Genomic DNA, 27,362 nt, shown 5'->3' on the forward strand with positions numbered 1-27,362 from the left:
CTCCAACTGCTCTTAAACGCAAGTAAAACTAAATGCATGCTATTCAATCGATCACTGCCCGCACCTGCCCGCCCGTCCAGCATCACTACTCTGGACGGCTCTGACTTAGAATACGTGGACAACTACAAATACCTAGGTGTCTGGTTAGACTGTAAACTCTCCTTCCAGACTCACATTAAGCATCTCCAATCCATAATTAAATCTAGAATCGGGTTCCTATATCGCAACAAAGCATCCTTCACTCATGCAGCCAAACTTACCCTCGTAAAACTGACTATCCTACCGATCCTCGACTTTGGCGATGTCATCTATAAAATAACCTCCAACACTCTACTCAACAAATTGGATGCAGTCTGTCACAGTGCCATCCGTTTTGTAACCAAAGCCCCATACACTACCCACCACTGCGACCTGTACACTCTCGTTGGTTGGCCCTCGCTTCATACTCGTCGCCAAACCCACTGGCTACAGGTTATCTACAAGTCTCTGCTAGGTGAAGCCCCGCCTTATCTCAGCTCACTGGTCACCATAGCAGCACCCACTCGTAGCACGCGCTCCAGCAGGTATATCTCACTGGTCACCCCCAAAGCCAATTCCTCCTTTGGTCGCCTTTCCTTCCAGTTCTCTGCTGCCAATGACTGGAACGAACTGCAAAAATCACTGAAGCTGGAGTCTCATATCTCCCTCACTAACGTTAAGCACCAGCTGTCAGAGCAGCTCACAGATCACTGCACCTGTACATAGCCCATCTATCTACCTACCTCATCCCCATACTGTATTTATTTATTTATCCTGCTCCTTTGCACCCCAGTATCTCTACTTGCACATTCATTTTCTGCACATCTACCATTCCAGTGTTTAATTGCTATATTGTAATTACTTCGCCACCATGGCGTATTCATTGCCTTATCTCCCGTATCTTACCTCATTTGCACTCACTGTATATAGATTCTTGTTTTCTTTTTTCTATTGTATTATTGCCTGTATGTTTTGTTTATTCCATGTGTAACTCTGTGTTGTTGTATGTGTCAAATTGCTTTGCTTTATCTTGGCCAGGTCGCAGTTGTAAATGAGAACTTGTTCTCAACTAGCCTACCTGATTAAATAAAGGTGAAATAAAATGAAATAAAAAATAAAAAATACATGTGAAGCCGGGAACTGTCCCCTATTTGTGTGGTGCTAAAACATTTCTAATTTGTCCACGCGCAGAGCTTATGTTCCCTCTCCCCACATGAGAATACGACAATTTACCAAGTTCACTTTCCCCGGATTGCCTAGCTCACACAAAAATGGCTAACATAGGCCTAACCGGAGAAATAAAAAGAAAAGTTAAATAAGGGAATAGACTGCAACACCATCGCTGAAACATCCTGCGTGAGTAAAATCCCCTGTTTGGAAGGACATTAACAGTGTAGATAAATACACAGCCTGCACAAAGTTTTTGATAATCCAGTTAATTATCAGTTGTTTATTACATTAATTCAGGCTTTCGTTCATTAGACCAAAGGCAGGCCATATAAAGTGTAAACCGTTATTGCTGGTAAAATTTTGAGTGGCCAATTAAATAAATGTATCCTATTTTTGAAGCCTATATTTGATTCTCGTAACCTCAAGAGGAATATTTATTTTGCATAGAACACACAACAAGCCGACTAGGCAAATAGATCAACTATTCTACTATGGGGTTGTATGATTTTTCGATTCATTACTCATTTTGAAAAGTAAATGTAGACTGTTACAGCATCTTCAAAGTGCGCCACGGTATAAATATTTTTTCATATTCTATATTTTTTAGGGGGTGGCGCAGTGCCACAGCTAAATGACTGCAGCGAAAACACTGATGTTTACCAAACTCAGCAAAAAAAGAAACGTCCCTTTTTCAGGACCCCGTCTTTCAAAGATAATTCGTAAAAATCCAAATAGCTTCACAGATCTTCATTATAAAGGGTTTAAACACTGTTTCCCATGCATGTTTAATGAACCATAAACAATTAATGAACATGCACCTGTGGAACGGTTGTTAAGACACTAACAGCTTACAGGCGGTAGGCAATTAAGGTCACAGTTATGAAAACTTAGAACACTAAAGAGGCCTTTCTACTGACTCTGAAAAACACCAAAAGAAAGATGCCCAGGGTCCCTGCGCATCTGTGTGAACGTGCCTTAGGCATGCTGCAAGGAGGCATGAGGACTGCAGATGTGGCCAAGGCAATAAATTGTAATGTCTGTACTGTGAGACTCCTAAGACAGAGCTACAGGGAGACAGGACAGACAGCTGATCGTCCTCGCAGTGGCAGACCACGTGTAACAACACCTGCACAGGATCGGTACATCCGAGCATCACACCTGCGTGACAGGTATAGGATGGCAACAACAACTGCCCGAGTTACACCAAGAATGAGGGCTTGTAGGCCTGTTGTAAGGCAGGTCCTCACCAGACATCACCGGCAACAACGTCACCTATGGGCACAAACCCACCGTCGCTGGACCAGACAGGACTGGCAAAAAGTGCTCTTCACTGACGAGTCGAGGTTTTGTCTCACCAGGGGTGAGACAGGGATTCGCGTTTATTGTTGAAGAAATGAGCGTTACACCGAGGTCTGTACTCTGGAACGGGAACGATTTGGAGGTGGAGGGTCTGTCATGGTCTGGGGCGGTGTGTCACAGCATCATCGGACTAAGCTTTTTGTCATTGCAGGCAATCTCTACGCTGTGCGTTACAGGGAAGACATCCTCCTCCCTCATTTGGTACCCTTCCTGCAGGCTCATCCTGACATGACCCTCCAGCATGACAATGCCACCAGCCATACTGCTCATTCTGTGCATAATTTCCTGCAAGACAATGTCAGTGTTCTGCCATGGCCAGCGAAGAGCCCGGATCTCAATCCCATTGAGCACGTATGGGACCTGTTGGATCGGAGGGTGAGGGCTAGGGCCATTCCCCCCAGAAATGTCCGGGAACTTGCAGGTGTCTTGGTGGAAGAGTGGGGTAACATCTCACAGCAAGAACTGGCAAATCTGGTGCAGTCCATGAAGAGGAGATGCTCTGCAGTACTTAATTCAGCTGGTGGCCACACCAGATACTGACTGTTACTTTGATTTTGACCCCCCCCTTTGTCCGGAGACACATTATTCCATTTCTGTTAGTCACTTGTCTGTGGAACTTGTTCAGTTTTTGTCTGTTGTTGAATCTTGTTATGTTAATACAAATATTTATACATGTTAAGTTTGCTGAAAATAAATGCTGTTGACAGCGAGAGGACATTTGTTTTTTTGCCGAGTTTATGTTGTCATAACAGAATGGCCATTCAGTTGTGTTCAGCTTTGGTCTTTGGGGTGTCAATCGCAATCATAAAAGGCTGTATAACATTGACCATTCTTGGCTTGACATTTAACTTTTTTAGCCACTTGTTCTTCGGGTAAGTAGGACTGATGTTTTTACTTGTCCGAAAGCTCAAGTCACTTGTCAAAAAATAAAAATGGTCCGTAACACCATGGGCCAAAAATCTGACTGAAAATTGTGTTGTATGATGCAAGGAACCACTTCAGAAAATAACCTTCATTATTATCACTGTTATTGACACAATGAAAGGCTACTGGTCTCTGATCCCATGTATTATATCTCCTGCCGTAATGGCCTTGAGCAAGGTACTTAACCCCCCACAAAGTAAAATATTGCACTGATAGGCTACTGTACAAAACACATGTGGTCCATCAACCCTCCATCTGGAGAACTACTGGGTGTGCAGGCTTTTGATCCATCCCTGCTCAAACATATTAGAGTCAGCTTATCAAGGTCCTGTTGAGCAGCTGATTTATTTTATTTCTTTATAATGTGGTGTGTTCGAGCAGGGCTGGAGCAAAAGCCTGCACACCCAGTAGCTCTCCTGGACTCTCCAGGAGTGTTGGCCACCCTACAACATAACAATTACCACCTAATACTTTTTATGTTTTTTTAAAATAATTCCCTCATTCAATGAACCAGGGATCAAATGAATAAGGTAAGGTGAGCATGGTAGCTAATTAAGATGTTTATCTATTTGTAAAGTGAAAAATATTCAATGTTCAGGGGAGATCTTGACAGCATAGGAGTTACTTGTCAATCAGGCTATTCAAATAATATTTTTTAACTTTGTCAGAAATACATGGCCAGTATTAAAGAGAGGAGAATCCTAGCCAATTTTGAGCACTTGAGAGACTGTTCTACAACCAGACTAGTAATCAGTGTTGGTTTCATCAACTGCGTGTTGTCCATTTGCAGTTATACTGGAGTGAGGTAGAAAGATATTTTAGGACATCAGACATGACAATGACCTTAATGTATGTTAATAGCTAAATAGTTAACTATCAAGATAACCAGCCAAACTACACTATGTTTTCAATTTGCTGTCTAGTTAGTCGGTTGTATATCATTGTTTTACCTGCTGCGCAATCTCTCTCTCTCTCGCAATTCAATTCAAGGGCTTTATTGGCATGGGAAACATATGTTAAAACATTGCCAAAGCAAGTGAAGTAGATAATAAACAAAAGTGAAATAAACAGTAAAAATTAACAGTAAACATTACACTCACAGAAGTTCCAAAAGAAAAAAGACATTTCAAATGTCATATTATGTCTATATACAGTGTTGTAACGATGTTCAAGGGGAAAATAACTATGGGTTGTATTTACAATGTTGTTTGTTCTTCACTGGTTGCTGTTTTCTTGTGGCAACAGGTAACAAATATTGCTGCTGTGATGGCACACTGGTATTTCACCCAGTAGATATGGGAGTTGATCAAAATTGGGTTTGTTTTCAAATTCTTTGTGGATTGTGTAATCTGAGGGAAATATGTGTCTCTAATATGGTCATACATTTGGCAGGAGGTTAGGAAGTGCAGCTCAGTTTCCACCTCATTTTGTGGGCAGTGTGCACATAGCCTGTCTTCTCTTGAGAGCCAAGTCTGCCTACGGCGGCCTTTCTCAATAGCAAGGCTATGCTCACTGAGTCTGTACACAGTCAAGGTTTTCCTTAAGTTTGAGTCAGTCACAGTGGTCAGGTATTCTGCCACTGTGTACTCTCTGTTTAGGGCCAAATAGCATTCTAGTTTGCTCAGTTTTTTTGTTAATTCTTTCCAATGTGTCAAGTAATTATCTTTTTGTTTTCTCATGATTTGGTTGGGTCTAATTGTGTTGCTGTCCTGGGGCTCTGTGGGGTCTGTTTGTTTGAACAGAGCCCCAGGACCAGCTTGCTTGGGGGACTCTTCTCCATGTTCATCTCTCTGCAGGTGATGGCTTTGTTATGGAAGATTTGGGAATCGCTTCCTTTTAGGTGGTTGTAGAATTTAACGTCTCTTTTCTGGATTTTGATAATTCGCGGGTATCGGCCTAATTCTGCTCTGCATGCATTATTTGGTGTTTTACGTTGTACACTGAGGATATTTTTGCAGAATTCTGCATGCAGTCTCAATTTGGTGTTTGTCCCATTTTGTGAATTCTTGGTTGGTGAGTGGACCCCAGACCGCACAACCATAAAGGGCAATGGGTTCTATAACTGATTCAAGTATTTTTAGTCAGATCCTAATTGATATGTCAAATTGTATGTTCCTTTTGATGGCATAGAAGGCCCTTCTTGCCTTGTCTCTCAGCTCGTTCACAGCTTTGTGGAAGTTACCTGTGGCGCTGATGTTTAGGTTGAGGTATGTTTTGTTTTCTTGTGCTCTAGGGCAATGGTGTCTAGATGGAATTTTGTATTTATGGTCCTGGCAACTGGACCAAGAATACTGGACCACAAGTACTCTCCTCTGGTAACCGTCCGCTGGCACACACGCAGGTGATGCACACACCATGACTTTTCTAAGATTTTCATTGACCAAAAATTTGCTCAAACTGGGCAAATAACTCGCTAGTAATTATTATCAACAAATGTGCCAACGCGGCTCACTTTGATCTCAAACACATCTCGCGACTGCATGATTGAAAGACTGCTGGTGCCTGCCAATGCAGGCCTATAATAATTATACTCTGACGTGCTCTGCAGAGATTGGGAGAACAATGAGCAAAACATTGCATCAATTCTGATCCAGTTATGATCAAAGTAGCCTATTTGTTTGATATTGTGATAAAAAATTCATGCAATTTTTTTTATTCTCGTTCATTTAGACAACTTAAATCTGGTGTCCAACCACTTTTTTTTAATTTTTTTTATTTACTTGCCCCAGGCAAGCGGACAAGCGTTAATATCGAGCCCTGCCGTGGCAACTACAATCAGTTGCAGTCTACAATCATGTTTGATATAGTGGACTGGATTATGCACTGCGTATACAAAACATTAGGAACACCTGCTCTTTCCATGACACAGACTGACCAGAGGAATCCAGGTGAAAGCTTTGATCCCTTATTGATGTCCCTTGTTAAATCCACTTCAATCAGTGTAGATGAAGGGGAGGAGACGGGTTAAAGAAGGATTTTTAAGCCATGACACAATTGAGAGATGGATTATGTCTTGCCCATTCACCCTCTGAATGGCAGAGATACAAAAAATGTAAGTGCCTTTTGAAGGGGGATAGGTGGCCAGGCACACCGGTTTGTGTCAAGAACTGTAACTCAACAATTTTCCATGTGTATTAAGAATGGTCCGCCACGCAAAGGATATCCAGCCAACTTGAAACAACTGTGGGAACCATTGGAGTCAACATGGGCCAGGATCCCAATGGAACGTTTTCGACACCTTGTAGAGTCCATGCCCCAACGAATTGAGGCTCTTGTGAGGGCAAAAGGGCCGTGTGCAACTCAGTGTTAGGAAGGTTTTTCCTAATATACTAGTACATACTCTGTACATGGACCCAAACTGGAGAACGAGTGTAGCCAGGTAGTGCTGCATTTCTCCTCCGGGTTTGGCGCCTAGTGCCTAGTACTGAACGTGACCCTGATGTCTACAGAGTAAAACCAACCTCCATGGTATTCTCCTGATCACTACGGGTCAGTAACCAAAGGTGTTGCGTCTCTTGGCAATAGAGTTGGTAAAGGTGGACAAAGGGCGAGGAGAGGGACAGTTGAGACTAAAGTGCGACCGATATGAGAATTTTGGGACCCATACTGATTTTTAGGGAGGTTAAAGTTACCGATATATCTACCGATATGTTTTTTTAGAGGTGGAATGAAAAACATACTTTTTTTTTTTAAAGGCCCCCTTCAGAGGAAGTTGCTGCCACTATTTCGACCTAATTCCTTTCCTGGTGCAGAAATGCTCATTTAGTTCCACCCTCGGAACAAGGACGTATGGCTCCTTATAAATATTGATTAATCGGGTGTGCACATCTCCACCTTCCGACATGTGCATAGCCCATGCAGTCTCTGACACAGCCCACACTCCGTGATTTGTAAACAAACCAAACAGCCAGTCTCAGGGAAGCTTAGCTATGGAGCACAGCACTGTTAATGGTAACGTTAGCTACGACATGGTGAATGACCATCCACTCTCCTCCTCCCTCGTCTGCAACGGAATTTAATGATCAAGGATGAATACAGAGTTTAGCAGTAATACTGGAGTTTTACCAGCAAAGCTAGAGGTTAGCTAACCTAGCTACTCCCTAGACCAAAAAAGCTAGCAAGCTACCGGTAACTATTAGCAACTGGATAATTGGTTACAAAGCAGCAGCGCCCCTCGCATTAAGGCATTAGAAAAATATATATAGTTTATTAGGTACACCCATTTAGTACCTGGTTGGACCCCCCTTTGCCCCCAGAACAGCCTGACGACTTTGGGCATGGATTCTATAAGGTGTTGGAAATGTTTCACAGGGATGTTGGTCCATGCTGATGCGATGGCCTCACGAAGTTGCGATGGCATCATGCTGTGAACAGCCCATTCCATCTCATCCCAAAGAGGCTCTATTGGGTTTGGTCAGCAACAATGTTCAGATACGCTGTGGCGTTCATTCGTTGCTTAATTGGTATCAAGGGACCTAACATGTGCCAGGAAAACATTCCCCACACCATTACACCACCACCACCAGCCTGTACCGTTGACACCAGGCATTATGGGGCCATAGACTCATACTGCTATGCCAAATCCTGACTCTGCCATCAGCATGACGCAACAGGAACCGGGATTTGTCGGCCCAGGCAATGTTTTTCCACTCGTCTATTGTCCAGTGTTGGTGAAGCCGCTTCTCCTTGTTTTTAGCTGATAGGAGTGGAACCCAGTATGGTCGTCTGCTGCAGTAGCCCATCCATATGACAAGGATCGACGAGATGTGCGTTCCGTGATGCCTTGCAGGATTTGAGTTGGTTATGTAAACATTATTAGAACAGGCATTGTATGATAAATAGAACAAAACGTGGTACCATTCTGTGATATTTTTCAAAACAATTTCATCCACATCCTCACTTTGTCAATATTACAATATTGCTGCTTGCTCAGCCCCTGTCCTTGGTCTGCATCACACAGCCCGGGAGGACTCAGTCCTGTAAGACACATGAAACGCATATAGTCTGGTCCATACATTACCCACTGCGCATCATCACCTGGGTCAAGCCACCCATGATTGTCCAGTCTTGTTGTTGTCCTGACTCTACTTTACTTGACCTTGGTGGTGTATGGATTTTAGCAGGGTTGGGCAATCATGGACAATGACCTGATTAGCATTTTTTGGGAGAGAGAATCCTCTCTTCTGGGCGTGTGTGAGTTATGTTATTTTCAGTGGCAGGCCTGCACTCTGGACAAACTTCAGTGAGGCTGTTGACTCCTGAAACACAGACACAAAGGTGGAGTTAGTGAAAAGTTACATAGTCTGTCAGTCATGGATCAATGTATAGCCTAAGTTCTATGAACTTGACAATGACATACTCAAGCATTCTCTGTGGAGAGGAAGGTATCTGGCCATTTTACCTTTATTTAACTAGGCAAGTCAGTTAAGAACAAATTCTTATTTTCAATGACGGCCTAGGAACAGTGGGTTAACTGCCTTGTTCAGGGGCAGAACAACAGATTTTTACCTTGTCAGCTCAGGGATTCGATTTAGCAACCTTTCGGTTACTGGTCCAACACTCTAACCACAAGGCTACCTGCCGCCCCATGGTTTCACATCTGTGGCCATGCATAGCAGAGGGGTTGGGAATGGGTAACCTAAGATAAAATGCCACATAGGCAGCAACAATATTAGGTCTCACATTTTGGTGGCTGTTGGAATGGTATTCTGCTAAACACAGAAGTGCAACATTGAGGGATTAACTAATTTCATCAGCTATATACACCCAATCTCTCATCTTTGATAGCAAGCTAGCTTGCTAATTAAAACATAATTATGTTTTGTCCTTACAACTTTACTTGAACTGTAGTTTTTATATTACTTTGCAGTATTTTGTGTCACATTGGCCAGCAAGCACACATTCCCTTTGATAGCTATGTTTATTACTGTGGAGACAACTTGCAGTTTTAGAGACAGCTTCGTGTTTTGTAACATGAAAACGGTGTAGTCACGTTAGTACTGGTAAAGCAGTGATTTACTCGGTGCCTTCAGAAAGTATTCACACCCCTTGAGTTTTTCCACATTTTCTTGTGTTACAGCCTGAATATAAAATCAGTTTTTTTTCCCCCCACTGGCCTACATCCAATAATACCCCATAATGTCAGTTAAATTATGTTTTTAGAAATGTTTACAAATGAATGAAAAGCTGAAATGTCAGTGCAATATTTTACTTTGTATTCAACCCCTTTGTTTTGGCAAACCTAAATAAGTTCAGGAGTAAAAATTTGCTAAAGTCACGTATTAAGTTGCATGGATTCACTCTGTGTGTAATAATAATGTTTAACAATTTTATATATATATATATATATTTTTGTGTTTTACCCTCTTCTTCTCCCCAATTTTGATCTCGTCTCATCGCTGCAACTCCCCAACGGGTTTGGGAGGCGAAGGTCGAGTCATGCGCCCCCTGAAACATGACCCGCTGAACCGCGCTTCTTAACACCTGCCTGCTTAACCCGGAAGCCAGCCAATTGTGCTCCACCCTATGGGACTCCCGATCACAGCCAGTTGTGATACAGCCCAAGATCGAACCCGGGTCTGTAGTGACACTTCTAGCACTGCAATGCAGTGCCTTAGACCGCTACCCCACTCGGGAGGCCCCCTTAACTTGATTTTTATAATGACTGCCTAATTTCTGTATCCCACACATACAATTATCTGTAAGGTCGAGCAGTGAATTTCAAGCACAGATTCAACCACAAAGACCAGGGAGGTTTTCCAATGCCTCGCAAAGAAGGGAATCTATTGGTAGATGGGTAAAAAAAAAACATTGAATATACCTTTGAGCATGGTGAAGTTATTAATTACACTTTGGATGGTCACTACAAAGGTGCAGGCGTCCTTCCTCACTCAGTTGCCGGAGAGGAAGAAAACCGCTCAGGAATTTCACATTGAGGCCAATGGTGATTTTAAATAGTTAGAGTTTAATGGCTGTGATAGGAGAAAACTGAGGATGGATCAACAACATTGTATTTACTCCACAATACTAACCTAATTGACAGAGTGAAAAGAAGGAAGCCTGTACAGAATAAAAATCTATCTTTTTAAAGTCACTAAAGTAAAACCGAGAAAAATGTGCTTTATGTCCTGAATACAAAGCGTTATGTTTGGAGCAAATCCAACACATCACTGACTACCACTCTTGATATTTTCAGGCATGGTGGTGGCTGCATCGTGATATGGGTATGCTTGTCATCGGCAAGGACTAGGGAGAATAGAGCTAAGCACAGGCAAAATCCTAGAGGAAAACCTGGTCCCGTCTGCTTTCCATTAGACACTGGGAGACAAATTCATCTTTCAGCAGGACAATAACCGAAAACACAAATATACACACAAATATTACCTGGGTTTTACCTGAGCTCGTTAATAATTCTTTTGTAATCAACCAGGTAGCCTAAACAGAGGTTGGCAGTGTTCCTATTTCTTCACATACATACAGCTTGTACCTGGGATACCTGCACTCAACATGTTTATTATGGACTAGGCTTATGGTAGGTTACTCCTAATAACATGTGCTTTGTTTGTGTAGGTGCAGGACAGGTGGTAGCAGCCTAAATGATGGATGGGGAATTGAAGCCCAAGCCTGGGGTAGTGGAGGGGAGCACAACCCCAGCCCCAGAAGAGGAACCAATGGACACAGACACCACTCGCTCCTCAGAGAAAACCACACCCCCCACTGGATCCCAGGCTCCCGTCACCACGGTAACAGAGGAACCCTCCAGGGTTCCGGAGAATAATGACAATGATGATGATGTGGTGCTGGTGGAAGAGGCCCCATCTCCCTCAGGGAAACAGCCCCCCACCCCCCTCTGCTACTCCCCCTTCCCATGCTGGCACCCCCGCAGACTGCACTGAGCCCCGCCCCCTCAGAAACAGAAACCACGGCAACGGTAAACACGACAACCGCCGCAGCAGCAGCCCCCTTCAAAAAACCCACTCCACCTGCCACCTCATCAGCACCATCCACAGAACCCATCGTCATTGACGATGAGGAGGATCCCGGGCACAGAGGCTCTTCTTTACTGGCCACAGCCAGAGGCCCCTCCTCTTCGTACAGCGGAGGTATCCTGAGCAGCACGGAGCCGGACTCTGAGATAAAGATTGGCAACGTCACAACGCTGGGGCCCTCTGCCGTCGCCACGGCAGCTACAGCAGCCGAGCCAGTGGCAGAGCCTGAGAGGGACATGAACCTGATGATCACCAGTGTGACGTCGCTGCAAGGCGGGGTGGGGGTCGGGGGGTCGGGTGTTGCGGAGAAGGGCTTGCAGATTAGCAGCACCTTCAGTCTGAACCCTGAGGCCCGGAGCTCCATCAGCACTACCAGGCCCCCAGCCACTTTCAACCCTGGCAGGGTCAGCAACACCTCCACCACTAGCCAGCCTGTACAGAACGGAGACACAGGAACCCACCAGAGGCCTGGTAGTAAACACAAACTCATATGGTTTTAACACTATTGTGCTGAACCATTCAATGCTGGCTTACAGCATCTTTTCACATTGCACCTGTTACGTTGTTTCTTCAGGTCTGCTAAACTTTGTTTGTGTTTTTCCTCTCCACAGATTCGTGGATATCCCAGTCGGCCTCGTTCCCACGGAACCAGAAACAGACGGGGGTGGACTCTCCATCGCCAACCGCCTCTCTGCCCAAACCGCCTGGCCCCTCCCCCTCTGGCTCCCAGAACCCCCCTCGCACTGTCAAGGTGACCTGCGCCAATTGTAAGAAGCCTCTGAAGAAAGGCCAGACGGCTTACCAGCGGAAAGGATCCACTCACCTGTTCTGTTCCACCACCTGCCTCTCTGCCTTCTCACACAAACCCACCCCTAAGAAGAGCTGCACCATGTGCAAAAAGTAAGAAGTGTCGCTGTGTGTGTGTGTGTTGATATATCTCATTTTCTACTTTATTTCTAGTGTGTGTGTTAACGTGTCTTCCAGGGACATCACTACAATGAAGGGCACGATAGTGGCACAGGTGGACTCCAGTGAGTCGTTCCAGGAGTTCTGCAGTACCGGCTGTCTGGGAGCCTACGAGAACAAACAGAACCCACCCAAGTCCTCTCTCAAAACCAAGTGCACTGTCTGCGGCAAGCTCACTGAGGTCAGTGCAACACACTACACCAGGGATGGGCAATTTTGATGGGAGTTGGGGCCACAAAAAACATGCATTCCCACATGTGCGTACCCCCCACCACATTGCAAGCATAACACTTTAGCAGCCCCTCTCTTGACAGTGGAGAGAACATTTTTAAGTTTTAGAGTTAATATTTTAGAGTTAATATGGTATCTGAGTGAGACTGACTAACAAAATGAATGGGGTCCCCCGGCCAGGAATTTGACCCTGATTACTTAGATTAGGGATGGGCAAATTTGATGGGGGCGGGGGCCACAAAAAATCTATTGGCTCGCGGCAGGGTTTTCGTTAGCCGGTAATAGCTTGCTTTTGGCCCATTTAAAAAAGAAATAATAATGTATAATTGAAATCCAATAAATGAACTTGGCTCCAACCAATTGTCCGGGAGAAGAATAAAACATTTACAAAACATATACTTAATTGTTTGAAATCTGAATGTTATTATGTCTTCAAAGTAGCCTAGCCAAAATCAGATCATATCCAAGGAGGCAATTATTTTATATCAACTTTCTTTCATTGTCCTGTAGCAGAAGGCACAATCCTAGTCATATTAGCAACCAATGCTAGTTGTTGCATATTAGATCTCCCCTCTTTAAAATGTTCTAACGGATTGCATGTGCAGTGCCCTTTTGACACAGTGTGCAGTGGCTATCGAAGGTGAGCATTTGCCCACTGAGTCGGTTACGATGCCGAACTGCAGTCAGACATCTGTGACATTGTGTTGTGTGACAAAACTGCACATTTTAGAGTGGCCTTTTATTGTCCCCTGCACAAGGTGCACCTGTGTAATGAGCATTCTGTTTAATCAGCTTTTTGATATGCCACACCTGTCAGCTAGATAGGATTATATTGGCAAAGGAGAAATCTCACTAACAGGGATGTAAACAAATTTGTACACCACATTTTAGAAAAAATAAGCTTTTAAAAAGCATGGAACATTTCTGGGATATTTTATTTCAACTCATGAAACATGGGACCAACACTTCAAATCAAAACACATTTTATTTGTCACATGTGCCGAATACAAGTTATATGCTTACTTACAAGCCCTAAATCAACAATGCAGTTTAAAAAAAAAAAAATGCTAAGAAAGTATTGACTAAAATAAACTGAAGTAAAAAAACTAAAAGAAAAAAATAAGAAAAATAACTAATAATTAAGGAGCAACAATAAAATAGCAGTAGCGAGGCTATATACAGGGGGTACCGGTACAGAGTCAATGTGCACAGGTTAGTTGAGGTAATTATGGTAAGTTGTAGAGGTAGTGACTATGCATGGATAATAAACAGAGTAGCAGCAGTGTAAAAATGGGGGGGGGGGGAAACAATGCTAATAGTCCAGGTAGCCATTTGATTAGCTGTTCAGGAGTCTTATGGCTTGGGGGTAGAAGCTGTTGAGAACCCTTTTGGACCTAGACTTGGCGCTCCGGTACCGCTTGCCGTGCGGTAGCAGAGAGAACAGTCTATGACTAGGGTGGCTGGAGTCTTTGTCCATTTTTAGGGCCTTCCTCTGAAACCGCCTGGTATAGAGGTCCTGGATGGCAGGAAGCTTGGCCCCAGTGATGTACTGGGCCGTATGCACTACCCCCTGTAGTGCCTTGCTGTCAGAGGCCGAGCAGTTGCTATACCAGGCGGTGATGCAACCAGTCAGGATGCTCTCAATGCTTCAGCTGTAGAACTTTTTGAGGATCTGAGGACCCATGCCAAATCTTTTCAGTCTCCTGAGGGGGAATAGGCATTTTCGTGCCCTCTTCATAACTGTCTTGGTGTGTTTGGACCATGATAGTTTGTTGGTGATGTGGACACCAAGGAACTTGAAGCTCTCAACCTGCTCCAATACAGCCCCATCGATGAGAATGGGGGCGTGCTTGGTCCTCCTTTTCCTGTAGTCCATGTTGTTTATATTTTTGTTCAGTGTATATGTGATTAAAAGTCTCATTAAAGTTTGGCTACATTTTCTGGCACCTCCCTCCTGTCAGCACCTGTCTGGACATTACAAACTGTAGCCAACACACATAGGCTATCACCTAGACTTTGACATGTAGGCAAATGATTTATGTACATTTACATACACTTTTATGTTTTTCTAAACAGAATAGCTTGTGGTTTTCAAATCAATTGAATTGGCTATTTTGGTTAATGGCCTTGGTGCCCTGGCAGATGGCCTTGGTGCCCTGGCAGATGGCCTTGGTGCCCTGGCAGATGGCCTTGGTGCCCTGGCAGATGGCCTTGGTGTGCTGACAGATTGGGCACCTCTTGAAGGCCAAATGGCCTTGCCCCTAAAATCACGGAATTCCAGGCCTGCCCCTAAGTGAAATGTTGTTTCTCAACCGATACCCCTCCCGTATCTTTAGTGGTTTACAGCACACAGCGCTTCACACTGTTTGACTGGAAGAGAGATGTGTGCTGGCAGCTGAAAATAACTTTTTTGTGATCAAGGATTAAAAAAAAAATGTATTCTTGTGTCATTTGGCAAATTCTCCATATCCGTTATAATACTCATTTTGGCAGAAAAACTACTGAATGCACAACCAAATGTTGAAATTGCACCTTGTGTATTCTACTATTCTAACTCTCAACTGAGTTCCTAAAAATAAAAAATACACATTATTTTTTGTAGGGGTGGAAATTGATCCACAGGCCTAAAAAAGGGGGCCCATCAATGTCTTAGATCAAAAGAAGTGGGTAGGGGTCGATTTGGACAGAGTATATTCCACTCACTCTCCCTCCAACATGGCTGCCGACGGCACAATTTCTCATCCACTGTGTCTGTCCAAGCCTTGAGCCTGGTGTCCATGGTTACTGCATGGAAAACAGTTGGCATCAAAATGGAGGGTGGTTCCCATCTGACCATGGAACAGTTTATAAACAACCACAACAACATCAGCCAGCCACCAGCTAGAATCTCACACCGATCTCACCCATTGCCTGTGTATTCATTCAATATGATTGAATTTTCACACGTTATTATAAATCATTCTTTTTATTCCTTTTCCTCATATCAGATCCGCCATGAGGTGAGCTTCAAGACGGTCACCCATAAAATATGCAGCGATGCCTGTTTCAACCGTTACCGCATGGCCAACGGGCTCATCGTGAACTGCTGTGAGCAGTGTGGTGAATACCTGCCCAGCCGCGCCACTGCCAACCACTTTCTCATCATCGACGGCAAGCAGAAACGCTTCTGCTGCCAGAACTGTATGCAGGATTACAAGGAGGTAACAGCCAGTCAGAACTGTATGCAGGATTACAAGGAGGTAACAGCCAGTCAGAACTGTATGCGGGATTACAAGCAGGTAACAGCCAGTCAGAACTGTATGCAGGATTACAAGCAGGTAACAGCCAGTCAGAACTGTATGCGGGATTACAAGCAGGTAACCGCTAGAATGTATCAGGGATTACAAGCACATAACAGACAGTCAGAAGTGTATCAGGGATTACAAGCAGGTAGCAGCCAGTCAGAAGTGTATCAGGGATTACAAGCAGGTAACAGCCAGTCAGAAGTGTATCAGGGATTACAAGCAGGTAACAGCCAGTCAGAAGTGTATCAGGGATTACAAGCAGGTAACAGCCAGTCAGAAGTGTATCAGGGATTACAAGCAGGTAACAGCCAGTCAGAAGTGTATCAGGGATTACAAGCAGGTAACAGCCAGTCAGAAGTGTATCAGGGATTACAAGCAGGTAACAGCCAGTCAGAAGTGTATCAGGGATTACAAGCAGGTAATAGATATAATATGTCAGGGACTACAAGCACATAAGAGAGTCAGAACTTTAACAGGGATTACAAGCAGGTAAAAACCCAGGCTGAGTCAACCAGCCTTTCTCTGGTGTTCCCTTATGCATCCCGCTGAGTGTAACATGACGATGACGCAGTGTTAATTTCGTCGACAAAAATATTCGTCAAACACCTATTTTTCAGTGGCAATTGACAAGACTATAACTGACTAAATAAAAATAAAAAATGTATTTCAGTTTACTCTGGAGAGATTGAGAGCTTTTCAGTGATGAGCACAATTAATATTAGCCGCGCATGTGTGCAACGCGGTTCTGTTCAGCAGTGGGAAGGACGCGTCACACCCAGTAAACACAGCCTACATCAGCTGGTGAGCTGCGGAGGAGCAAAAGCTGAGTGTAGGCAGACAGGCTTTGCTCTGGCTCCACCTCCGATTATACACATCTCGTAGGCGACTCTCTTGCTTCACCTAAGCTAACCAGTCACCACCAGCCTTCTAGTTAACCACCCTTTTCCTGGTTAAGAAGCATGAAATTACACTGCGTGCACAATTATTAGGCAAATTGTATTCCTCGGGATTAATTTTATTGTTGAACGAACACAATGCTCTCAGTCAATCCAAAATGTTATGGAACCTCAAACCTGAATGTTTAACAAAGGAAAAGTGAGTTTTGTCTTTCTCAGGGAAATATATAAGTGTGCACAATTATTAGGCAACTATTAGTGTGCAGAATTATTAGGCAACTAAATTACAAAACTCATTTCTCTCAACTCACTTGTTTATTCTCAATTTTTAGAGTAAGTGTAACAGATAAGTAACACAAAATGACAATTATATAACATTTTTGGCCTTTCAAAAATATTCAGTGACCAATATAGCCACCCTTATTTTCAATAATTGCCATGAGCCTTCCATCCATGGAGTCTGTCAGTTTCTTGATCTGTTCACGATCAATTTTCGCTGAAGCAGCAACCACAGCTTCCCAAATGCTGTTCAAAAAGGTGTATTGTCTTCCATCACTGTAAATCTCACGTTTGAGAAGGGCCCACAAGTTCTCAATAGGATTTAAGTCAGGTGAGGAAGGGGGCCAGGTCGTTATTCAGGCATCTTTGAGGCCCTTGCTGGCTAGCCAAGCAGTGGAGTACTTGGATGCATGTGATGGAGCATTGTCCTGCATAAAGATCATGGCCTTCTAGAATGCTGAGGACTTCTTCCTGTACCACTGTTTGACGAAATAATCTTCCAGAAACTGGCAGTAGGTTTGGGAGTTGAGTTTCAGTCCATCTTCAACCCGAAAAGGTCCAACTACCTCATCCTCAATGATAGCAGCCCATACCAGTACCCCTCCTTCACCTTGCTGGCACCTGACTCAAAGTGGTGCCCTGTGTCCATTACTGATCCAGCCACGGGCCCATCCATTTGGTCCATCAAGAGTCACTTTCATTTCATCTGTCCATAAAACCTTAGAAAAATCTGTCTTCAGTTATTTCTTTGCCCAATCTTGATGCTTCAACTTGTGAATCTTATTCAGTGGTGGTCTTGTTTCAGTCTTCTTGACCTTGGCCATGTCTCTGAGCGCTTGACACCTTGTACTTCTGAACACTCCAGGTAGGTTGCAGTTCTGGAATTCGGTGGCACTGGAGGATAATGGGTTCCTGGTAGTTTGACGTTTAATTCTTCTCAAGTCTTTTGCAGTTAATTTGCGCCTTTTCTTCCCAATGCATTTTTTTGCGCCCCAGTTGACTATTCGCAACAAAACGTTTGAATGTCCGGTGGTCACACCTCAATAGTTTAGCTATTTAAAGAGTGTCACATCCGTCTGAAAGGCATTTTGCATTTTTGGTTTTCCAGTGTCAGTTAAATGTATTTTTTGGCCCATTTTACCTGAGGTAATGAGGCTGAATAATAATTATGCACACCTTGATATAAGGTGTTATTCACTTTCGCCACACCCTCCCTCATTACACAAATACATATCACCTGAAAATGATTAAATCCAATAAGCATTCAAGTTTATATGGTTTGGAGTTCGAAAATGTGAATAGAAACAATGATAAGATCAGAATACTCACTTGCCTAATAATTGTGCACGCAGTGTAAAAACAATAGCAGCATTGAGTTTAATAGTAAAACAACAGATCATTGTTTCTCTCCTTTGAGTAGGCTATAGAAAAGTAGGCTGTCTTTGAATTTGTAGTCTTGCTCAACCCTCCCACTTTTCCCACTGTATTTCATATACAGGTTCTGTATCCAATGTAGCCAAATCTACCTCTTTTCCTCAGAAAAAACGGCTTCATTCTAGCCCATAGGCTACCTTATAAAAGACGGTAGCCTCTCCATCGTGCATTGGCGGGACGCATTTTACATTCATTAAGCATATCATGGGCCATTTTAACAGCAGTGATCCAATATATGGATAGCCACTATCTCCGCTCTCATGTCAGTGCTAGCAAGCAGGCTAGGTAGTGCTAGGTATCAACAGTAGTGAACTTCGATTGCTCAATAGCAACACAATGTCGTGGAGCATGCAACAAATATTTCTTTAGCGTTTTTCAACTGAACGTTTTCCTGGTAACATTACCAGTAGCCTATATGCAAAAATGTGGTGGTACAGAAAGAAAGGAAAAGGGATAGAAAACAATTGATTGACTGAATTCCTCTTGCCACTACGCTATATCTTACTGGGTAAATAACTTTTTTATTTTGAGTTAATTTGGACCCAGTGACTCAGACATGACTTCAGCCTAGGGACTCGTGACTCGGACTCAAGCACAGGGGACTTGGGACTTGATTTGGACTCTAGGTTTAGTGACTCGACTACATCACTGGGCGAAACATTCATTAGCTCCCGTTCAGTCATTAGCCCCTGTTCTACGTTTGGACATCAATGTGACTGTGGTGTCTGTGGAATGTTGATAACAATGGCAATGACGCGACCGAGGGATGGAGGTGCAACCCATACTACTTTGCCAATACTTTGCTGCACAATCTGGTGATTGTGCTACTCTTTCTCTCTCCTTTGACTAAAATCTCCAACTGTTTTAGTCAGTTTGACATTAACTACACTAAATCATTATTCAAATGACACAAATTTGACTTAATTATATTTCAGACTAGACTAAATCTAAAAAAGATTGGCAAAGTTAACACTGTGATGATGGCCCAATTCACAAGTTTTGTGTACCTCTGTGGCAACAGGACACATTGATATTTGTTAACAGTAGTATCTGTCTTGGATGCTTTTCATAAAGTTATGTCACATGTCTACAAATACAGTGCCTTCAGGAAGTATTCATACCCCTTGACTTATTCCACATTTCGTTGCGTTACAGCCTGAATTCAAAATGGATTAAATATACACTACTGTTCAAAAGTTTGGGGTCACTTAGAAATGTCCTTGTTTTTGAAAGAAAAGCTATTTTTTTGTCCATTAAAATAACATCAAATTGATCAGAAATGCAGTGTAGACATTGTTAATGTTGTAAATGACTTGTAGCTGGAAATGGCAGATTTTTAAAAAAAATGTAATTTTATTTTTTAAATTGAATATCTACATAGGCGTACAGTAGGCGTACCATTTTTGCAGTATTACTTTAGTGCATTGTTGCAAACAGGATGCATGTTTTGGAATATTTTTATTCTGTACAGGCTTCCTTCATTCGTTCTGTCAATTAGGTCAGTTTCGTGGCGTAACTACGATGTTGTTCGTCCATCCTCAGTTTTCTCCTATCACAGCCATTAAACTCTGTAACTGTTTTAAAGTCACAATTGGCCTCATGGTGAAATCCCTGAGCGGTTTCCTTCTTATCCAGCAACTATGTTAGGAAGGACACCTGCCACTTTGTAGTGACTGGGTGTATTGATACACCATCCAAAGTGTAATGAATAACTTCACCATGCTCAAAGGAATATTCAATAGCTTTTTTTTTTGCTTTTTTTCCCATCTAACAATAGGTGGCCTTTTTTGCAAGACATTGGAAAATCTCCCTGGTCTTTGTGGTTGAATCTGTGTTTTGAAATTCACTGCTCGACTGAGGGACCTTACAATTATCTGTATGTCAAAAATCATGTTTAACACTATAATTTGCACACAGAGTGAGTCCATGCAATTTATTATGTGGCTTGTTAAGTTAATTATTACTTCTGAATGTATTTAAGCATGACATAACAAAAGGGTTGAATACTTATTGACTCAAGACATTTCAGCGTTTCATTTTTTCTTAATTTCTGAACATTTTCCCCCCAAAATATTCCACTTTGACATTATGGGGTATTGTATATAGGTCAGTGACCACAACATCTCAATTTAATCCGTTTAAAATTCAGGCTAGAACACAACAAAATGTGGAAAAATTCAAGGGGTATGAATACTTTCTGAAGGCAATGTATTTGTATTCCCTTATTCCTCTAGCCCCACTCTAAGATGGCAATGTGTACTGGCTGTAGTACCATGGCCAAGTCTAGTGAAGTCACTCACTGCATCGGGGCCAGCGGCATCATGGAACCATACTGCTCCACAGCCTGCGTGAACAAGACCAAGATCGCCAGCACCGCTACCACTACCACTGTCCTCGGTTAGTATTTGTTTATACCTCACCATCAGTGCATCACTGTCCTCAATTTTCACTTTTCTACTTGGATTATAGTTTAACTTTCTGAATTGAACCCTGTCTCACACATTTACATTTGAGTCATTTAGCAAACACTCTTATCCAGAGCGACTTACAGGAGCAATTAGGGTTAAGTGCCTTGCTCAAAGGAACATTGACAGATTTTTCACCTAGTCTGCTCAGGGATTTGAACCAGCAACCTTTCAGTTGCTGGCCCAACGCTCTTAACCGCTAGGCTACCTGCCACATATTAGTGCACTGCCACTCTCATTCTCCAGTGAGCCCACATCTTACGTCATTCACACTGACTGTTGGTGTGGTTTCTTTGATGTGTGGGATGTGGTATATGTGGTAGTCAAAGTTGTATCATTTTCTTCTGTGTACATATGCGTTGGTGTGTGGGTGCAGTACAGCAAGTACAATTATAAAGGTGCTGGTACTTACAGTACCTACATTTGATCATACCGTGTGTAGGAAGGTTATGTGTCAAGGGGTAGTTTTGTTCCTTTGCAGACTCGGAGCCCACATGCCACTTCTGTAAGAAGACATCGTTACCTCAGTACCAGGCCACGCTGCTTGAGGGGAATGTCCTAAACTTCTGCAGCTCAACGTGTGTCACCAAGTTTCAGGTATGTACTGATATCACCTTGTTAACCAGGACAAAACATTTGAATAAGAATTATAAAGGCCTACTGACAGTTAGGTTTCACGTTAGAAAGAACATGTCTAGCCTCCCGAGTGGCACAGTGGTCTAAGGCACTGCGTTGCTGTGCTACGGAGGTCCTGGTTCGAGTCCAGGCTCTGTCGCAGCCCAGCGTCGTCTGGGTTAGGGGAGGGTTTGGCCGGGAGGAATGTTCTTGTCCCATCGCGCACTAGTGACTCCTGTTTTGGGCCGGGCGCAATGCAAGCTAACACAGTCGCCAGGTGTATGCTGTTTCCTCTGACACATTGGTGCGGATGGCTTCCGGGTTAAGCAGGCATTGTGTTAAGAAGCAGTGCAGCTTGGCGGGGTCGTGTTTCGGGGGACGCATGGCTCTCGACCTTCGCCTCTCCCAAGTCCGTACGGGAGTTGCAGCGATGGGACAAGACTACCAATTGGATACCATGAAATTGGGGAGAAAAAGGAGTAAAAAAAATCAAAATAAGAAAGAACATGTCTAGTGCAGTGCAACTAAACAATTAAAAAGTCCCTCACTTTCTGGTTACCTTATCTAGTTTCCTGCAGCTCAAGGAAATGTTTCTTTCCCTCTCTTCAGAATGCAAACATTCAAACAGTAACCAATGGACAGGCTCCCCTGTCTACAACGAACCACAACATCCAGCTCAAATGTAATTACTGTCGAGGAGCATTCAGCCTGAAGCCTGAAACCCTGGAGTGGGAGGTACATTCACTTTGTGGTCATGAACTTGGTTTATATAACACAATTATATTATATTTTTAGTTGTAGTTTTTTTCTTCAGAAAATTGACCATTAAAGTTAATTGTGCACCTTTTCTGTTGAAGTCTGTGAGTGTACATGCTTAACCTCTCCCTCTGTGTCCAGGATATATATCAAGTGGTCAAGCCTCAATTAAATATGCAGGAGCCTTCAACATTGTGTGGGTATGTATTTTCCCCCCCAGGATAAAGTGTACCAGTTCTGCAGTAAGATATGTTGTGAGGACTACAAGAAGCTGCACTGCATCGTCACCTTCTGCGAGTACTGCCAGGAGGAGAAGACGCTTCACGAGACGGTCAAGTTTTCTGGGGTTAAGAGGCCCTTCTGCAGCGAAGGTCTGACAATGCCCTCACTCCCTAATGTGTCCTTGTCAGCTAGTCTGTTTTGATTGGGAGAGTGAGAGAACCCAAAGTGAATAATACTTGTCCTCATCCCATATTTCTCCATGTCCCTGACATGTTCTGCCACTAGCCTGGGCACTTTAGCCTAGGGATGGGCGATATATCGAAGGAATTCGATTCATTCTCATTTATGTTTTTTTGCGTGATGTTCCAAATGCCTATATCGCAAGAATCAAGTTTTGTTGTATTTTTCGTTTTATGTCCGCTTGTTCTCATTTTGTCTCTTTGGTCTTGTCTCCTTCTCTCCTTCTGTGCTGCACGCACCTTCCCATTTACACCAGAGATCTGTATATAATGATGAGATGCATATGCTTCTGTCCTAACAATGGCAGTCGTTGTCCCAAAGGCGGGAAGGCAAGCGACAAGATTAGGTCCAAAATAAGACCATAGAAACGCATTGGGCTGATTTTAGCGAGAGTGAAACATCTGTAATAAATTTGTAATAAAAATGGCATTTTAATGGACAGACTTGAAAGCCAGATCAGTGATGATTGCAAAAAAGCAGGTTGATCTATTTTGATAAAATAATTACATTATTAGTAAATATCTGTCCTTCTGCCCCTGAACAAGGCAGTTAACCCACTGTTCCTAGGCCGTCATTGAAAATAAGAATTTGTTCTTAACTGACTTGCCTAGTTAAATAAAGGTTAAATAAAAAATGAGTGTGTCTTATGGTTGTTGAAGACTTATATTCAGCCTAGATATAACTTCACAAGACCTGAATTCATTAGATTATTGCTGACTGTTTTTAATGCAGTGGATTTGACCTTTAATTGTACAACAAAGCTTATTTAGAGAAAAACATGTTTTAAATGTGTGTGTATATCTATCTATCTATCTATCTATCTATCTATCTATCTATCTATCTATCTATCTATCTATCGTGAATTGCCCAGAAGTAATAAAAAAAATACAAATAATAAATCATATTTTTTTAGGCTGTATCGCCCAGCCCTACTTTACCCAGACAACACATGAGTTGAGCTACAGTATGTTTGTCACTTGAGCATTGACATTGTATAACCTCTAAACATTGTTGTCCCTATTTCCCCTCAGGTTGTAAACTGCTGTTCAAGCAGGACTTTGCCAAGCGGCTGGGTCTGAAGTGTGTCACCTGTAACTACTGCACTCAGCTGTGTAAGAGAGGAGTGACCAGGCAGTTGGCTGGGGTGTCCAGGGACTTCTGCAGTGAAACCTGCGCCAAGAAGTTCCACGAGTGGTACTACAAGGTCAGAGCGCGTACCTAAATCAGTCTCACTATGAAAAATCATATTTCTCAAAATTGTGCGTCCAGGTGGTGATTTGTGTGTTTCCTGTTATGTCCACCAGGCGGCGCGCTGTGACTGCTGTAAGGTGCAAGGGAACCTGACTGAGTCGGTGCAGTGGAGAGCAGAGATGAAGCACTTCTGTGACCAGCAGTGTCTCCTCCGCTTTTACTGCCAGCAGAACGAACCCAACCTGGCAACGCAGAAGGGCCCAGAGAACACCAGACTTGGTACTAATTTGTGTGCATTTAGACTTTTTGAAAACAAGTGCATCTGTGTGGTTGACTTACTGAACCATGTTTTCTATTGACAGGATTTGGAATACAAACTGAGGCAACCAACATTGCGGTGAGAAAAAAGTACTTAATGTTACAACCCTATAATCGTTACAGCACAGCTGACTGTAAGGTAAAGAATATTATTCTCCTTCTTTAACAAGTATCATCTGTTATCTACTAGATGTTGAGTCAGCCGTACACCGGTGGAGGGATCCTAAAGGATGTGAAGAATAAAGCTGTACTCTGCAAGCCTCTCACTATGACCAAGGCCACCTACTGCAAACCACACATGCAGAGCAAGCTCCTACAGACAGGTAGACACCTCAATATTACTGTTTGGGAAATTGAAGGTCGAACTGTGGGGCACATTATGTCTCTCACGAAGTAGTATGTCCTTGGTTTGAACTTTTGATCTGTGTGTCTGTCTCCAGATGAGGATGACTGGGTGAAGAGGGAGTACATTCCCGTGCCCATCCCTGTACCTGTGTTCATCCCAGTCCCCATGAACCTCTACGCCCAGATCACACCCATTCCCATCACACTACCCGTCCCGGTAAGAAACACCCTGGGCTCCATGGAAACAATGGAATAGTCCCAAAAGTGCAAATCCGGAATAGTTTTATGCAGAAGTGTGTCCGATGATTAGAACTCTATTGCTGTTCACATCTTGAAACTCTGATTTGGTATTTTGTAAATATGAGGACAACCATGGATAAGGTGGAGCGGATATTTACTCTCGAATGAGTCTTTCAAGTATTTAACACATAAACAGTCCCTAACCAACCAGTGGTCCCTGTCTCTCCCTCCTACCCCAGGTTCCAGTGCCAGTGTTCCTGCCCACCACACTGCAGGGCACAGAGCAGATTGTCCAGACCATCAACAAGCTGAAGGCCAAAGTCCCCACTGACCCCCATGAGGCTGACCTCTCCATGGCTGAGATGATTGCAGAGGACCAGAAGCCAGGTACACACACACACACACACACACACAGGAAGAAATCCGGGTACCGACTTAATATATTCCATTTAGCAAACTCTGCGATTTAGAATCATGCGTGAACACATGTTGCTTATGGATGGTCCCAGGAATGGAATCCACTACCCTGGCGTTACAAGCACCATGCTCTACCAACTGAGCTACAAAGGACTTCAGTTCCATAAGTGCAATCTCCAAACTAAATCAAGCGTGACTCAAATACTTTTAAGCGTGTCCAATGATTAGAACTCTATTGCTGTTCACATCCTGAAACTCTGTGATTGGTATTTTGTTATATGAGGACATGAAACAAACCATGGCGCTTCTTTATCCATGGCTACCGGTATGCATCTTTGTCTAGCTGAATGGGATGCACCTCTCTGCCTCATCACTGCAAGCTGCCACAGATGAAATGTTGGTTGTTGTGTTGTGTGACTGTTTCAGATGTGAAGGTAAAGAGGGAGCGAGGAGAAGGAGAGGCCAGGTCCAGCAGCTCCAGTAACAGCAGCTCTGAATCGGAGGCTGAGGAGGAGAAGTATGAACCAGAGCTGGACCTGGAGAACGATTTTCCTCAAGGTACCACTACTGAGGAACATTTGACCACCCTGACATTGTGAGACACTTTCTAGTCCTGTCCTCTATTGTGGAAAATGATATTATTTGACTGCTCTCTGTCACTCAGTACAGTGGAGAGGTGCTAAACAATATCACCAGGTGACATGGGTGTGTTTTTTTATATTATGGCATATCGGACAAAGGGATTTATTTAGGTGTATTTATAATCAGAAGTGCATTCAGAAGGCCAGGTGTAGAATTACATTAAAATACCTAGCTAATACAGGAATACAATAAAGAACCTAGCTAATACAGGAATACAATAATACAATAAAGAACCTAGCTAATACAGGAATACAATAAAGAACCTAGCTAATACAGGAATACAATAATACAATAAAGAACCTAGCTAATACAGGAATACAATAAAGAACCTAGCTAATACATGAATAATACAATGAAGAACCTAGCTAATACAGGAATACAATATTAATACAATAAATAATCTAGCTAATACAGGAATACAATAATACAATAAAGAACCTAGCTAATACAGGAATACAATAAAGAACCTAGCTAATACATGAATAATACAATGAAGAACCTAGCTAATACAGGAGTACAATAATAATACATTAAAGAACCTAGCTAATACAGGAATACAATATTAATACAATAAAGAACCTAGCTAATACAGGAATACAATGAAGAACCTAGCTAATACATGAATAATACAATGAAGAACCTAGCTAATACATGAATAATACAATGAAGAACCTAGCTAATACATGAATAATACAATGAAGAACCTAGCTAATACATGAATAATACAATGAAGAACCTAGCTAATACATGAATAATACAATGAAGAACCTAGCTAATACATGAATAATACAATAAAGAACCTAGCTAATACATGAATAATACAATGAAGAACCTAGCTAATACATGAATAATACAATAAAGAACCTAGCTAATACAGGAATACAATATTAATACAATAAATAATCTAGCTAATACAGGAATACAATAATACATGAAAGAACCTAGCTAATACAGGAATACAATAATAATACAATAAATTATCTAGCTAATACAGGAGTACAATAATAATACATTAAAGAACCTAGCTAATACAGGAATACAATAAAGAACCTAGCTAATACAGGACTACAATAATAATGCAATAAAGAACCTAGCTAATACAGGAATACAATAATAATGCAATAAAGAACCTAGCTAATACAGGAATACAATAATAATACAATAAAGAACCTAGCTGATACAGGAATACAATAATAATACAATAAAGAACCTAGCTAATACAGGAATACAATAATAATACAATAAAGAACCTAGCTAATACAGGAATACAATAATAATACAATAAAGAACCTAGCTAATACAGGAATACAATAATAATACAATAAAGAACCTAGCTAATACAGGAATACAATAATAATACAA

The 27,362-nt window shown here is 42.6% G+C and overlaps 1 protein-coding gene across 4 annotated transcripts in view; it reads left to right on the forward strand.

Moving 5' to 3' along the window:
* The window catches only part of LOC106586592 (zinc finger MYM-type protein 2-like), a 45,004-nt gene that overhangs the window by 11,412 nt on the left and 6,230 nt on the right, over positions 1 to 27,362 (forward strand). The window contains exons 1-16 of one of the 4 annotated variants that reach the window (XM_045707290.1): positions 5,723 to 5,812; positions 11,041 to 11,930; positions 12,071 to 12,359; positions 12,444 to 12,606; positions 15,644 to 15,895; positions 20,784 to 20,946; positions 21,496 to 21,611; positions 22,239 to 22,364; positions 22,606 to 22,756; positions 23,879 to 24,051; positions 24,152 to 24,317; positions 24,401 to 24,435; positions 24,547 to 24,679; positions 24,797 to 24,918; positions 25,181 to 25,328; positions 25,785 to 25,916. In XM_045707290.1, the coding sequence (XP_045563246.1) occupies positions 11,339 to 11,930; positions 12,071 to 12,359; positions 12,444 to 12,606; positions 15,644 to 15,895; positions 20,784 to 20,946; positions 21,496 to 21,611; positions 22,239 to 22,364; positions 22,606 to 22,756; positions 23,879 to 24,051; positions 24,152 to 24,317; positions 24,401 to 24,435; positions 24,547 to 24,679; positions 24,797 to 24,918; positions 25,181 to 25,328; positions 25,785 to 25,916 (2,761 nt within the window). In that variant the 5' untranslated portion in view covers positions 5,723 to 5,812; positions 11,041 to 11,338. Of the gene's footprint in view, positions 1 to 5,722; positions 5,813 to 11,040; positions 11,931 to 12,070; positions 12,360 to 12,443; positions 12,607 to 15,643; positions 15,896 to 20,783; positions 20,947 to 21,495; positions 21,612 to 22,238; positions 22,365 to 22,605; positions 22,757 to 23,878; positions 24,052 to 24,151; positions 24,318 to 24,400; positions 24,436 to 24,546; positions 24,680 to 24,796; positions 24,919 to 25,180; positions 25,329 to 25,784; positions 25,917 to 27,362 lie in introns of those variants that run through there. The other 3 variants (XM_045707289.1, XM_014174038.2, XM_014174040.2) reach the window with 3 other exon arrangements.

Source organism: Salmo salar, chromosome ssa25 (assembly GCF_905237065.1).
Source record: "Salmo salar chromosome ssa25, Ssal_v3.1, whole genome shotgun sequence".
Classification (NCBI taxonomy): domain Eukaryota; kingdom Metazoa; phylum Chordata; class Actinopteri; order Salmoniformes; family Salmonidae; genus Salmo; species Salmo salar.